Raw genomic sequence first — 15,813 nt, forward strand, 5'->3', positions numbered from 1 at the left:
GTTTGGGTTTTCTTCCACAGTTCGTTCTAGCAAGTTGTTTTGTTATGATCGTTGTACGCTGTCATGACCTTCGACACGATGCCTATCGATGCACCAAGAAGAAAGTGTCTATCTGCCCTCTTTGGAACTCTGAACAAGTCCGTCTTTTTAGTTTCACCCGAAACGAAATTAAGCAGAAAATGATATAAAATGCACACACCCGTGAGACTATAAGCAACAATGTAACAAAAAAACTGGTAGTTACGCATTTAATTTAGTTCAATATTAACACATATGGAAGTCACTGTTCTCAGTGAGGCTTTTCCATTATTTTGAACAACCCCTAAAATCTCAAAAATGCGGTTGAGAAAAGGTAAGTTCACTAAGACAAACAAGCCATTTAATTCGAAATTACATGACAAATATTATTAAAGAATAAAAAGGAAACCTTTTTACTTTCTTTCTATTCAATCACTAATTCTTAAAGAAGCAAAACAATTTTAACTTATTAAGAAATATTCTACTTTCAGCATCACTGGAAAAAAAAATCGCAAAGAGGTGTGCTGCTTTCTAATCTGATCATCAATCAGTATGAATTATTGATAATAAAAACACATATATAAATACATATTTACACATCTATAAAATGTACCTGATTAAAATTAATGATGATTTCAAACTGTCATCTTTGGGAGTAAAGCCCACTTGAATTCTAACTCTCATGCCTGGAGTAAGTAACATAGCAATACTTTTCTTATGTGTCTGTATTCCAAAAAATTCTTCTAAACTTTTTCTATATGCAGGTATATGATTATCTGGGTTTGGCTAAAGAAACAAATATAAAAACAGAAAATTTCCTTTAATAACAGACACTAGATACAAAAAAAAAAAAAAAAAAAAAGTATGTTTACAGACATTTAAATGCAATCACGATATCTATATCTGTCTATCTATCTGCTTTCAAAAGTATGAATTATACATATATGTGTGTTTGTAAGATATGATAATATGATTTGAAGAAGTAGTCGTTCAGTTCTTTAATATTTTTTTATTCTTCATACCTTCAAATAAAATAATCCAAATTTTAATTTTTGTTGGTTTTGTCCAAGCTAAGGCGAGAACATGGTGTAGCACACCGAAAAGAAAGGTAGAAAGCAGGAAAGAGGGATCACGGGAAAATATTCTGAGCTTATGTAGGTTTAGAAGGAATCTGTAAACATAATCTCTTGATTCCATGGGGAAAATTAATGGCCCACACAACTCAAATGTTAAAATTATCGTGAAGCCGGAATTCGAGTGATTAGAAAATTATTTTTGCAAAAATAAGTTAATTAGAAATTATTACCATTCCCCCCTCCCCAAAAGCCTTACTTGACAGCTGGCCCTAGCTATCATATGATTCCATGAAGATGGAGCAATTTAGCAAATGCTTAATCAAATTTCAAATATAATTTATCAATAATCATGAATTAAAACAATCATTCAATATGCAACATTTACAAATAATTAATAATAAAATAATTACAAGCACAAAAATTGAAATGTAATAGTAAAAGATTTCCATAAAATATTTTGATTTAAAAAATAATTTAATTGATTTAATGAAAATAATTGCATGATACACTGAAGTATTAGTTTAAAAAATGTTGCTGTTTTAAGTATTGAAAAGAAAATGCAGCTACATGAGAACAAAAATGTTTGTAAATTTTTTATAACTGTTTATAGCCTCAAAAAGGTTATTGAAAATGTTTTCACTGTTCATAATTAAATTTTTTTTTTTCAGTTTCTTAACTTTAAAAAAGTTCTTGATATTTCCAAAAACAAATGAAATGCAAAAAAGTGACACATTTCTGTGCCAAAATAAGCAAAAACAAAAAAGACAATAAGTAAAGAAGTGAAAAATATTTTTGAAGTGTGTGACATATCCTAGTTTAACAGTGACAAAGGTATCATTATTTTTGTAGATTGTTCAAAGTGTTGACAAGTCTGGGTAAAAGGGATATGGGCGTTGGATTTTTTTCCATTCTCCCAAAGAGAAATAATGCATGAGGCAAATCATAATAGTATATTGAACAGGGGAAGTGATATAGATAAAACTTGTCTTCAACTTTCTTTCTTTTTCTCCCCCCCCCCCCCCCCCTCTGGTGAACAATATATTAGGAAAGAAGGGGAATGAACTTTTAATGGGTTCATTCTTAAAAAAAGAAAAAATAAATGGATTGACAGTCTATAAACTATGTTTTTTCCCTCACAGACTTCATTATTCATTTATGACTCAATTTGAGTTTTTCTGGAGAATAGAAACATCTTAATTCAGAAACATGTACAGTTTGGTAGGATGTTTTATCAATTGGTTTATCAATTTAATAAGTTACTTCCGAACACTGTTTTATTATTTCATATGGGCCAGAAAAAGAAGGACTTGATTTCCTTGTATGAGGATAATTAAATCCTTCATAAAAAAAAGATCACTTGGATTAAACTTTTTCGCAATAAACCGATCATTGTATCGTATTATTTTTGTTATGAAAGTCTATTGTTCTTCACAAAGTCATATTATAAGCTTCATTAACTGGTTCTCGACCAACATAGAAACAAAGTAATGTGCTAAACGACAAGTATGCTGCAGGATATTTAGTTATCGAATGAGGGTTTAAATTATATTCATTAACAACTTGTTCTGTTGTTGTTTCTAATGGCACTTGTCTTAGACAAGTCCACTGACTTTAGAAAATCAGCGATTTTAAGCCAAGGGCACGTCTCTTGTTTTTCAGTAGCGCCATCTAGGGCAAAGAGTACGACTTAGCAACACACACGTCACAACCCTGTTTACTGGGCGGACTTCATCCATGCATTTCATTCATTCATCCACAGACCGTAATTTAGACCTGAATCAGAGAACGATCACTCTTGATCCACTACCCCCAGTGGCATTACTCTCGACATGGAGGACTTTATGACCACGACATATTTATACGTGCGCCAGCCACCACACACACGGAGAGTCTTCGGCCGGCGGGGTTTGAACTCGCAACTCAAGGGACGCGAATCCAACGCCCCACCAACCAGGCTATCCCGGCCTCCACAACTTGTTCTAGTAATTTTGTCCATGTAACATTAGTTGATGAAGAATTTACTTTATATTTAAGTCTAGTTACAGTATTCAACTTTATCATTAGTTTGAGGATGATGAGCTGAAGTCAAAAGATGTTTAACATTAGTTTCTAAAGAATTTTTTAAATATAGAAGAAGTAAATGGTGGATTTCTATCTGTTAATAACTCTACAGCAAATTGGAAGCGGAAAACCTTGTTTTTAAAGATTAATGTAAGCTCCAGAATTTTCATTTTTTGATAGAAAAGCCCAAACATGCCTTGTTGCATGGTCAATTACAACATGCAGATTTTTTAAAAATTTATTTATTTTCTGAAGTATAATAGTAAAATATCCAGCAAACAGAGATGCCATCAAAAGGTTTTCTTGTGGAAGGCGCCTGTTGCAACTAAATACTTTTTTTGTCTTTTCTTATTAAGTTGGTGTATAATAAATTCAGAAATATCAGATAACAGTCCAATAGTACCGAGGAGTAATTAATCAGTTTTTGAATACCAGGTTAAGCCAATTATTCACGTTTTTATAATTTAAATCTTAAGGAAAAGGGAACAGCTATTTCAAAAAAACTTTTGCTTTTAATTGCTATGACACATTTGACATCATGGCATTTAGGTCCACATAAAATATAATTTTATTGTTTAGTTTTAGTTTCATTAATATATAGTAAATAAACTGAATGTTGAAAATAATGATAAACTGAATACCTGGATAACATATCTGCTTCAATATTAGTAGAAATTTTGGTATTTAATTTCACAGTCAAATATACTTAACTGGAGGGACTGGTGAGTAATCTACCTCTTAAAATTTTAACATTTTATAGCGAAATAAGAGTCACATGATCAGTATGAATGACAAATTTTTGGCCATGAAGATAGTAGTAAAATCTATCTAAAGCATCAACAATGACAAAATATTATAATTCTGTAATTGCATATTTTTTAAATATAATTTCTTAAAGTTCTGGAGTGATAGGTTATTGGGTCTAACACATTAAAATCATAAGGTTGTTTCATAACAGTTCACACTCTTTTGGGATGCAACAGCAAAAACAAGGCAGGTTACATCAGGAGTATACTAATTTTAAAAAAGATTTATTATTAGAATATTTTAATGTTTAAAAAGCTTTTTAGCATTTATCAGACCACTTAAATTTAACATATACTGGAATATATCAGGTTACATAAGGAGTATACTAATTTTAAAAAAGATTTATTATTAGAATATTTTAATGTTTAAAATGCTTTTTAACATTTATCAGACCACTTAAATTTAACATATACTGGAATAAATTTATTATAAACATTTATACATCTAAGAAACTTTGAAGTCCTTTTAACCTTTAAAGTAGAGATTTTAATTTTTTAAAATTGTATATAAGTTAGCACGGTTAGGAGTAACTTTACTTTGCTTGATTTTATAATCTGAAAAGTTGATTTTAGTTTTAGCAAAAACATATTTAGATAATTACAACTTACTTAATGTTTTCTTCTTAACAAATATCACATATAATATTAAAATGTTCCAATTACCTTGTTCAGATGAAAAGTACATGACATTATCAAAATAATAGCACACAAAATCAATTTTGAATTTGGGTAATATTCTTGTGATTAATTTATTGAAAATAGAAGGAGCTATTTTAATGCCAAAGGGTAATCTGCATCATTTATCTAAACCAAAATTAGAGCAGAAAGCAAGTTTTCAATATCATCTGGATGAATAAATACATGTGAATAATCTGAACCCAAACCTAAGAGGGGGGAAAAAACAATAATAAAAAAAAAATCTGTTTTCATCTAACCGACTATCGATCACAGGTAAAGACTCAGAATCTGATTTCCATAGAACATTTAACGAACTGTACAGATCATGACTAGCACTTTCTGAAATCTATACATAATCGAAGCTTTTTACCTTCATCACTTCAATATCAAGAGATGAATAAAGACTATTATTATTTTTTAAATTATGCCTGCTAGCAATAATTTCTCGGCTCTTTTATTTCTTATTCGTCAACAGAAGGACGATGAGATCTCAAACTAACTGGTAAGTCAGAGGTGAACACTATTCTTTGAGGTTCAAATCTAAATTTACACACATCATATATGACCTTGGCAAAAATGCATTATATTTTTTAATTAACTCTTATCAATTCTTTCTTAAATTCACACCTATCCTCTTTGACAGTTTTAGGTATGGAAATTTTGCCCTCACAGATCTGGGGATAATGGAAGATGATATTTGAATTTTCAGATATAAGCAAAGAATACATTTTATATTTATCATTTTGATACACATTTGGTAGATAGCATTAGTACCCGCAGATTACAAATTTTCGACGATTCTATCTACCTAAGGAGTACGAGTTGTAAGGATAAGCACATTTCTGGAATTCTTTGTCCTTTATTTCCGGCCCATTAAGTATTCTTTCATTCAATTTTTTTTCCCATTTGTATATGAGTATCGTGTCATTTTTGATCATGCTATTTTATTTAAACTCAAACTTGCGTACTGACTGCTAGTACGTTAAAAAACTTTTAGGAGCGTCACGAAGAATATTTTACGTAATATCATTAAATGTGACCGAGATTATCTATCATTGTTAATCTTAAAATGTTATCGAAAAATTCAATAACAAAAACAGAAGTGTTTTAACATAAACAAATTATTATTTAAAACAGTAAATTGACAAATTAAAAAAAAATCTCTACAAGATTAATTGTATCCAAAGTATGCTGTACAGTTATGCCTTTATATTTGTCGTTTTCAGATGATGTCTTATAACAAATGGTTAAAAGACAAGGTATGATGGTATGAAAAGAATTGTAGAGCTAGTGAAGATGACGATAGTAAGGATTTGTTTTTATAATATCAAATACTTTTAGCAACTGTCAATTTTAGGTGTTCTCCTTTGGAGAGTCAACATTAAGGCAAATAGAATTTAGTGGTGTAGTAGGTATTCTACAAAGGCAGGTTTGTACATAATGATAGACATTTTCTGTTCCTCAATTTTCACAAAGTCTGCAGGGAGCAGATGATAACTTATTTTGAAAACGCTTATTAGTGTTTTGATAAGGCCTGAAATTTTGAAGTTGCCAACGCTGATATTTTTCTTCCATCTGAAAATTTAATTAAGATTTTTACTAGAGCTAGATTTTTCAGTCTTAATATCAATATCATTAGTTCTTTAGGTTTTCATAAAAAGCATTTATCAACAATCAGCTTTCATAGCAACTATGAACCATTCTGAACAGGGATTGGGGAGAATTCAGAGATAAGTTGCTGGAGATTAGTAGGTAATCCATGTGTTAACCTTTCTAATGCCATAAGTGTTAATAATTCAAATTCTCTGCTTAGTTAGATTTTGAATAGAAACATTCTTAAATATCTTCCTCATCATTTGAAATTTGAAGTGGGAAGTCGCTGAATTAATTAGTTAGATTATAAATACGTTAATAACAGAAGATATTTAAATATTTCCATTCATCATCTAGACTGTGTTGCTGCCATTTATTGTTAAAATATTTTAGCCAAGAGTTGTTATTAAGGTTGAAAGGGATTAATTTAATAGCACAATTGCTAGGAGTTTCTTGATATATATATATATATATATATATATATATATATATATATATATATATATATATATATATATATATATATATATATAAGATCTTTATTCATTGCAAAAACTTTTCCTAATTCTTCAAGACATAAAAGTAAAATTTACAAAAGAATACAAACAAATTTAAAATGTACTAAAACTAAGTTATCAAAATTCAAGCATAATTGACAACATTTAATTTTTAAAAATATTTTTCATATTAAAATTTAGAATACAAAAAGAAAATTTTAAAAATAAAATAATATTTCTATTTTTTTTAATGCCAAAGTGTTTAAAACAATTGATATTGAATTCAAAAATCAATGAATTGACTAAAATGAGTTTAAATATTTCAAAAAATTACAATATTTCTGATCTACCTAAGCAGCAGCAATTTTTTTCTCATAGGTATTTCTATGCCCACTTGAAAATTAATATGGCGATTTTAAGCATTTGAGGGTTTTTTTTTAAAAAGAAAATATCACATTTTTAAACCACTTATAGGGCTTAACATACTAGATTTTGTAAAATGTTGAAGAAATTGTATCACTTTATATTTGTAGATACACTGCACTCATATTTTTCCTTAATGTCGACAGACTTCTATGAGCTATTTGGAAGACAGGAAAAGTGAGATAAGGCCTGATCACTGTAATTTTAAGCCTGGGGAATTTAAACTGCTATCAGAAAATTTTGAAAATAATTTTAAGCCTTATGAAGTTACCAATGGAGGATCAATGCACATTGAAAACAGACTGGCAAGCATTGCGCGAAATACCGAAGGACATTTTCACAACAGATGATAATCCCAGCGTTTTTTTTGTAAAACGTGATTTGAAGAAACAGTCGTTGAGTAATTTAACACTTTTATTCTTTATACTCTCAAATAAAAAAAAATCCATAAAGATATTTTTTTAATTTTCGTAAAGATAACTTTGTTCACGTGATGATGTAGAGCATGGAGTAGAGAGGTAGAAAGCAGGAAAGAGAGACTATGAGAAAAAATTCTGAGCTTATATATTTTAGAATGAAACCTGAAAAGAGCAGTTTGATTTTATGGGAAAATTAATGAAGAAGTTAATGAAGCAATGAAGAAGTTAAAGTTGTACCGCAGCCGGAATTCGAGAGATAAGAAAATTATTGTTGGAGAGTAGATTAATTAGAGATTATTGCATTATATAACTTTCAATTCATAGAAAACAACAGATAATGTAGACGTTTCAAAACAATAGGTAAAGACTTACATTATTATCTTCTAAATCTTCTAAAGAAAAGACTTCGGAATCTTTTATAATATTATTTCCCCCAAAATCATCTCCATATCTTTCTTTTAAAATGCTAATAATGTTTGCAGGATTTGGATATAACGATAATGGAACAACTTGAACTAATACAGGCAGGCTAGATGGGTTTTCAAGGGTGAAATCTTTAACCTACAAAAAATATTAAAACAACAGAACTAACTCATAAATATCTAATACTGAAATTATTTTAAAAAAACAGGATGCACAGGAAAACAAACAAACAAAAGAAACTTTGAAATGCATATATACGCACAGTGTGATTTCCAATTTGTGTTATCGGAAATTTTAGTTTGTATCTGCTAAACATACGTGGCCAATGTAAAGAAGCGTGAGCTTTCAAAAGATAGCCTCGAACTTCAGTAGTATCAATCCTCAGAGTAATATTTGTTCTGAAAAAATACAGAGCAGAAATATCTATTAAGAATAAATAATGCTAGAAGTATTCATTTTGTCAAAAACTAGATAAGTGCCAAATCACTTACGTCTTTTCCTCCAAATCTATTAAGCTGTGCCATCTCTTGGAAAGTGTCCGAAATAATTCTCCATCCATTTCCCCAACATCGGGTGGCAAAGCCATTCCTAACAGCCACTGATGACCCACTGGAAATTTTTAATAACATGTTTTGAAAAAGTGCATTCATATAAAATTCAATATCATAGTAAAAATATATTAAAGAATTGATATTTTAATTGCAATGAAAGGAATAATGAATGAGTTCACAAAGGGCCAAACATTCCAGATCATATATGTAATCCCTTAGTTCCATTTAAAAAATCTATTTTGTCACAATTTAATAGATATTCATAACAAGAAAATATTTTATTTTCAAACTTAATGGTAGAAAATATTTATCCTAAAATTATGAACATTTTTAATAGTAACAAATTAAAATAAAATGCCGACAAGTCCAAAACACGCTTTTTCCCCCAAATAAATGCTAGAAATAAAACAGAAACAAAAAAATGTGTGGCTGATTAAAATCGTAACAGATCGGCAATGAATAACATGATCATTCCTAGCACCAATAGAGAAGACATTAATACTTTAGATCGGGCATTAGCATTCGTTATACATAAAATTTTCAGATCTAAAATTTAATCATTACAAGCAGTTTTTAAGTAGTTGAAAATTCATTTCACTAACCTAAAGTACAAATAAGTTAAGTAATTATTTTATCGTTGAAAAAAAAAATTAATTTTTACAATTTTTTAACAAGCTCTCCCTCTGAATCTGAATTACTAAGATCTTTCTTCTTGACGAAATATAAACACCTCGAACAGTTTCTAGTTAGTTAACAGATTTTGCCGACTATGCGGCCTTATAATCCAGCTCAATTCAGCAAGCATATGAAGGCTCACACAAAAATAATAAATATATGTCTTAAAACAAATTACTGAAAATAGCTTTTCCTTCATCTATAATCAAAAATAACAGATGATTGATAGATATCTAATTGTCTTTCATTTTTAAATTTAGTATTTCTCAAAAAATTTAGATTACATTAAATTTTGAAACCGACACTATTTTTTTTTTGTTTATTTTTATAAAAGCAGTTGCTCAAATATTTTTTAATATAAAAGAAATTTCAAAAACATCCTTTGCAGAATAAGCAATAGCTTTTCAAAAAATTTAATTTTCTGGTTAGTTGAACTATACATTACATCAAGAATTTTATAAATCAGCAAATAAAACAGTCATGCAAACAACTGAATAAGAAAGATAATTTTTCTATTTCTTTACTACCATTCTTAAGTGCACCATTTAAAAATGAAAACGCACAATACTTTGTTATACAAAGATTATTAATTAAATAATAATAAATAATTTAATAAACATTATCCATTTTTAGAAAAATCTGGTATAATAAATAATAAAAGAAAGTTTACATTGATCGCAAAACTAGTAATATACATGATGATTCTGTCAAACAAAAGAGATGATAGCAGAGCCCATGCGGATAATAAAACTCTATAGCAGCCCTATCCTATCTTACCATTTACAAATTATGGAGGTTAAAATCAATATGCTACAAACCGGAAAAAAGATTTGTAAAGTTTTCGACAGACCTTCATGTAACAAAAGCATACATTTTGAAAGAGCAGGTAAAATCCTAGAATATGATACGATTTTCATCAGGACATTTGAATTTAAAGCCGAATTATATCGTCAATATCATGGCAAAATGCAAATTCGAATCACTAAACCTTTAATATTGAATACCGCAAATATCATTCTAGATACTATCAGTCAAATTTATCAAATCTTTCTCATTCTATCAACTTTAGAATAAATCAACAATAAACTATATGGATGTTCTAGTTGAGAAGAAACTTAGTTTATCGTGCTGCAATACATTACTGAAATCGGTGTCCATAAAAATAAAAACGCGTGATGGGCCACTGTCGTTGGTAATTTTAATTTCCTGTCCACCTGCTGTTTTAGTTAAGTGCAAGAACGAAAATTTGAAGTCAAATAAGAAAAGCAATATTCTTATTAGGTAGTGTACACAATGTTTACGTATGAAGTATGACGTTTGCAACGCTTTATATAAAGGAATATGCAAATACACACAAAGCAGATACAAGGGTGAATTCGGGGGAAGGTTCATGACCCTCCTCCCCAAATCCTTAGGCAATATTTTGTAATCTGTAAGAAATGCTGTCATAAGATTGTTCACATTTGAATAGTTAATCGGGTTGTATATGATTATTTGTTGGAAAAAAAAAGACTTGATTGAAACCTTTTACATAAAAGAATTAATTTGTTTATTTCTATAATTCATCTTTTTGTAGCCTTACATATCCAATCTTCTTTCAAAAATACTTCCTTGATGAACAGTCTCGTGTAAAGTCATTGCTAAGGACTCTAGACGAAATACATTCTATACAGTCGAGTACAGAGGGCAAATCTATAAAAGATTACTATATGTTATATATTATCAAAGAAGTTGTAATACACTATATATATTATATATGGAGTAATAAGTGCTCGAAGCTCGGGGTAAAGTTCATGTTGATGGTTGGCAATTATGGGCTCTTTCAGCAACGATTAGCACTAGCACTTCCTTTTACTTCCTTCGAAATTAACTAGCTAAAGTGTAAAAATATCAGCTATAATTTTGTATGTAAAATAAAGTTATACAGCGTATAACGTCACAATTTAATTCTAAACAAACGCCTTATTTCAAACCTATTTTTCATTTTATTGAAGCAATTGTTTGTTCATTACAATTTTGCTTCAACATTGAAATATGTTAGATAGCAACACAATTTCTCTCTATATATTCAGTATATAATATTGTACACTGTTTACAATACTATATTCAACCTTTCTACACTCAAAAAAAAAAAAAAAAAAAAAAAATTATGCTTTTCTAAGGCTCATGAAAAATCTATGCGGGTTCCAAAACCATAATATTAAAAAGGATAAGTAAATCCCAAAATAGCAAGGTATACTCAGATGCATTAATTGAAGCCACTATGTTATAGAAACTAACAGAAAGAGAATAAAAAATGAAATTTCTCTTTACACACCTTACATGAAATTGAGTTTTCTTGAACAATCACATCCATCACGAAAATCCAAAAAATGCTTTCTTTGAAATACATTGATTTATTTTAGTGAAAATATAGACCCTTCTAACAGCATAATTTTTCAAATATCTTGAAAGGCAATTAATACTCTGCAATAATATACAATAATTTACGCACATTTTCCACAGAGTTACTCTATTCATATTCTGCAAATAATAACGATTCCATTTACAAAAAGTAATCAAAAACTGAAAAATATCTGGTTTTCGTCGGATATGTTTCGAATGTGCACCATTTAAATATTGAAAAAAAAAAAAAAAGTACAACTTCCAATTTACAAATAAATAAGAACGCACAGAAACAGATCTTCTAACACTTCATAGAATGTTTTGCGAAAATGAATCAAAACTTTTAATAGATCTCTGATTCATATATATATCTTAACTATTCCACAGATAAAAAATATGATTATGCAGAAAAAACTTATTTATATCATTTCTCGTAAAATTATAGAAATGTCCCTGAAGAAATAACCTATTATACTGAAAAAAAAAAAAAAAAATCATACTCACTAGATGTTGTTGTTGGCAAGCCACTGTAGCATTTCTGCTTGCAATATTTTCTATGATCAAAATGAATTTTCCCAACCTTTTGAATAAAACAAAAACTTATCACGAAAATGAACTAGATAAATTATACACGAATACTATTTTTATACTTTAAAAACTCAAACTGATCAATTTTCGAATGTAAACAATGTACTTAAGAACTTCTACTATCAATGCAAAAATTAACACAGGAGACACTAATTCTTTTCATTAGTAGAGTAGGAAGAATAGTTTAAATAATGCTTCAAATTAGTTACATTTTCCATTAAAAACGTAATCTAATGAGTACATACCATATTTTTTGAATTGGGATGTAAAACTGGAGTTCCATGTTTCAAAGGATCAAAAGTAAATCTAGAATCTTCAGGAACAGTAGATATTCCAGTTACTGTCATGGAATGTGAAAAAGTGCTGTGAACATACAGGCTTTGAGTTGATATTTTACCCTGAAACAGAATGTATTTTTGCTTAAAATATTTCTGAACATTTATAACATTTCACTAAAAATTTAGTCGGTAACTCACTTCATTGGAATAGAAAACAATGAAATAGAAAAATGGAAAACAGTACAAGTAAAATAAATAAACAGCATTGGAAAAAGACAGCCACTGTTCATTATATATATAACATAGATAAGAATTAGCAGAACGAGATCCTCTCCCTCTCCCCCACCTCCTCACCATTTTTTCGGACAGAAAAAAAATCGTTAATCTTCGTAACTGGCAGTTAACCCTGATAAACAATGAAAACAAACTCCTAATAGTCAAAAGTTCTCTCTCTATCGGAATTGATATTTTTTTAAACATGAAGAATTAATTACCTAAGTAAATTTGAATACTTGTTTCTCGCTTTTACTGTTTTGTCTTTCTAGGATGATAATAGAATTAATTAGCATGGCAGAAATAGCATATGTTTGTAAACTTTAATTATTTATGCTCTTCTTTATAAAGTAGCTTATAAACAAATATATGATATAAGTAAGTTTCAATATAATCAGAATTTTTAATGCATTTTGAATTATCCTTTTCTTTCATTTATATACTTCGCATTTTCACCCCCGCGTATAAAATAATAAATAATTTAAAAACCAAAGCAAATTTTATTTTATTTAAAATTCAGAAATTTTTAAATCAGATTATACAATTGTCTATTTAGTAGTAAAAAACTAATTCAGTTCTAAAGTGTGTAAAATGTAGAGCTTTGTAGAGTTAAATTTTTTATTATCTAGATGAAAGAATATTTTCTAATTTAATCCAGGAAAAAAAATTTAGACCCCCCCCCCTCCTTCTTGGACAAGCTACATAATTTGCATATACAGGGTGAGTTTGATCAATTCTGACAAATGAAAGAGAGTGATAAAACCCCATGCGGATCATAAAACACTATAGCAACCCTGTCCCGTCTCCAACTGTTTGCAAGCTATGACGAGTAAACCGATTTTGCTCAAAATCGTGAAAAAATTCAAATTAAAAATTTTTTGATCATATCCTCACGCAAAGTAAGCATATATTCTGAAAGAACAGTTAAAATCCTTTAAGATAAAACCAGTTTCATGAAAACACATGGATTTACAGCCGAGTAATAACCGCAGAAACGTTGGCGAAATTTAAAAACGAAATATCGCCACATTTTTTAATTCTGCTCATTCATATGATATATGTTTGGTCTATTTCTCGCAAAGCATATGATATTCTGTGAAAAGGGTAGATAAGAAATTTTGCACCTTCTTGAAATTCAATATCCTTAATGTATCCAATGCCATTGAATATTTTATCAAGAATATTATTTTTTATTTAATGTACCTATGTTAATACATGGTTCTATTCCGATTTATTTTCTATGATGCAACTCGCATGCATCTCACCAAATTACTGGTATACAGCCATTATCAAATGATATTAGATACCGTATGGGAAATTTTTGAAATAGTATACAAACTTTACACATCTCTCACTATGTAATAACACTTCCTTTAACACTAGTATCAAGTATAAATTTGATAATGTTCCAATTATGAAATATAGCAGTTATAAACCAAGAATTATAATTGAAATGTTTTTCCAATCCAACATTTCACTTATGTAAAGTGCATTGCAAATTAAATCATCATCATCAGAAACAAATTTCATTTATTTCATGAACTTTTCACAATGCGAATGTATATTTTACAATCTAAATTTACTTTAACGGGCACAATGTCCTTCTGTTTACAGTTTCAACAAAAAGCACTTAAAACAAAACAATTATGGAAATTACATAACAAATTACAACGTTAGTATAACCAAGTTTCTTCAATATTTTCAGATTTTTGCTTCAAAGTAGAAGCATTTTTAGAAGCTTTTACAGTAGAATGTTTTAAAGAACTTTTTCATTATTTACATGCTTCTCTTCCAATTAAATTGAAGTGTATTCACTACTTGCAGAAAATATATCAATTTCTCTACTCAGTATTAGTTCTTGTTCAGCTATTAAGTTTTCACACCTTATCAGAACATATTCCATACACAATCTGATCAATCAATAAGCTATCATGAAAAGTAACGAAAGAGCAACCCGCTATTTTGATTCTTAACTTAGTCAGATATGAATGAAAAAATTCGTGATAACCCTTGTAAAGATTTAAAAAACAAGTAACGTCTATAGATCTTGGTCATGTTCGGAGAAAAGTATTTATTAAACTTTTCTCTAATTATCTCCAGATTTTTTATCTGCGCATCAGACAATATAAAGATACTAAAAATCATTATAGCTGTCAGACCTAGAGCTGATGAAAAAGTAGTTGCTTCAACTTCTACAGGTTTATTCGCAAATTGCATAGCAGATGAGTAGAAATCGAAAGTATGCTACCAGAGTTTCCATTTGATGGCCATATTTTCTTCTGACCTATAACTCATGAGGAAGGTGACAGGAAGCTGAATTATTTTCGTCAAAAATATCTAAAAAAACACTTCAGATTTCTTATTAGTTTTAGTTCTTAATACCTTTTAGATATTACTTCTGACACCGTATAATATCAACATTCAAAAATAGAAAATTAAAAACAGACTACTATAAAGATTTGTATTAATGGATTTCCATGAATTAATTTATCATTTAAATCAAGACAGAGCCAGATTATCAATGTAAAGCAGGTATTTCTAAGGCGATAAAATAAAAAGTCAAAACGTTTTTATTTTAGTCATCTCCTTCAAATACCAAATCATTTTGCGAAAATACCTTACAAGATAGGAGGAGAAATAATTGGATACTTCGAATCAAAAATGAAATTAATAGAAAAAGCTGTCAAAACTAAAACAATTTTTAACAAAAACTTTTTTTGGATACAGTGTAATTAAACAAACTATTGATTCCTAAATTACTAATAACTTAATCGATTTTCTCCGCAAAAAATAAAAAAAAAAGATTTAGTCTTATGTGTTTTCTTCTTTTATTTCAAAGTTTAGTTGTTTTTCTTTCTCTTCACAAATTTTTAAAATTAAAGAAAATATAATAGATACTTACAGGAAAAGAATTTTCAAAAAAAATCTCATCAACTTTCAAAGCACCTTTGGCAGTTCTCAAACTAAAGGGGACATTTATTTTCTAAATAAAAAAAAAATATTGCAAAAGATTAAATTTTCAACTTATAAGCAATTAGTATGAAATACAAATATCACTATATTAAAAGG

General features: G+C 28.8%; 1 protein-coding gene across 7 annotated transcripts in view; it reads right to left on the reverse strand.

The window, feature by feature from the left end:
- The window catches only part of LOC129958263 (transmembrane protein 131-like), a 132,560-nt gene that overhangs the window by 41,752 nt on the left and 74,995 nt on the right, over window positions 1–15,813 (reverse strand). For all 7 annotated transcript variants that reach the window (XM_056070592.1, XM_056070591.1, XM_056070588.1 and 4 more), the window contains exons 18-24: window positions 15,647–15,727; window positions 12,439–12,591; window positions 12,110–12,185; window positions 8,486–8,603; window positions 8,257–8,392; window positions 7,944–8,132; window positions 632–804 (exon numbers count right to left, since the gene is read on the reverse strand). In XM_056070592.1, the coding sequence (XP_055926567.1) occupies window positions 632–804; window positions 7,944–8,132; window positions 8,257–8,392; window positions 8,486–8,603; window positions 12,110–12,185; window positions 12,439–12,591; window positions 15,647–15,727 (926 nt within the window). The remainder of the gene's footprint in view (window positions 1–631; window positions 805–7,943; window positions 8,133–8,256; window positions 8,393–8,485; window positions 8,604–12,109; window positions 12,186–12,438; window positions 12,592–15,646; window positions 15,728–15,813) is intronic.

The sequence above is a fragment of the Argiope bruennichi genome, chromosome X1 (genome assembly GCF_947563725.1).
Source record: "Argiope bruennichi chromosome X1, qqArgBrue1.1, whole genome shotgun sequence".
Classification (NCBI taxonomy): Eukaryota; Metazoa; Arthropoda; class Arachnida; order Araneae; family Araneidae; genus Argiope; species Argiope bruennichi.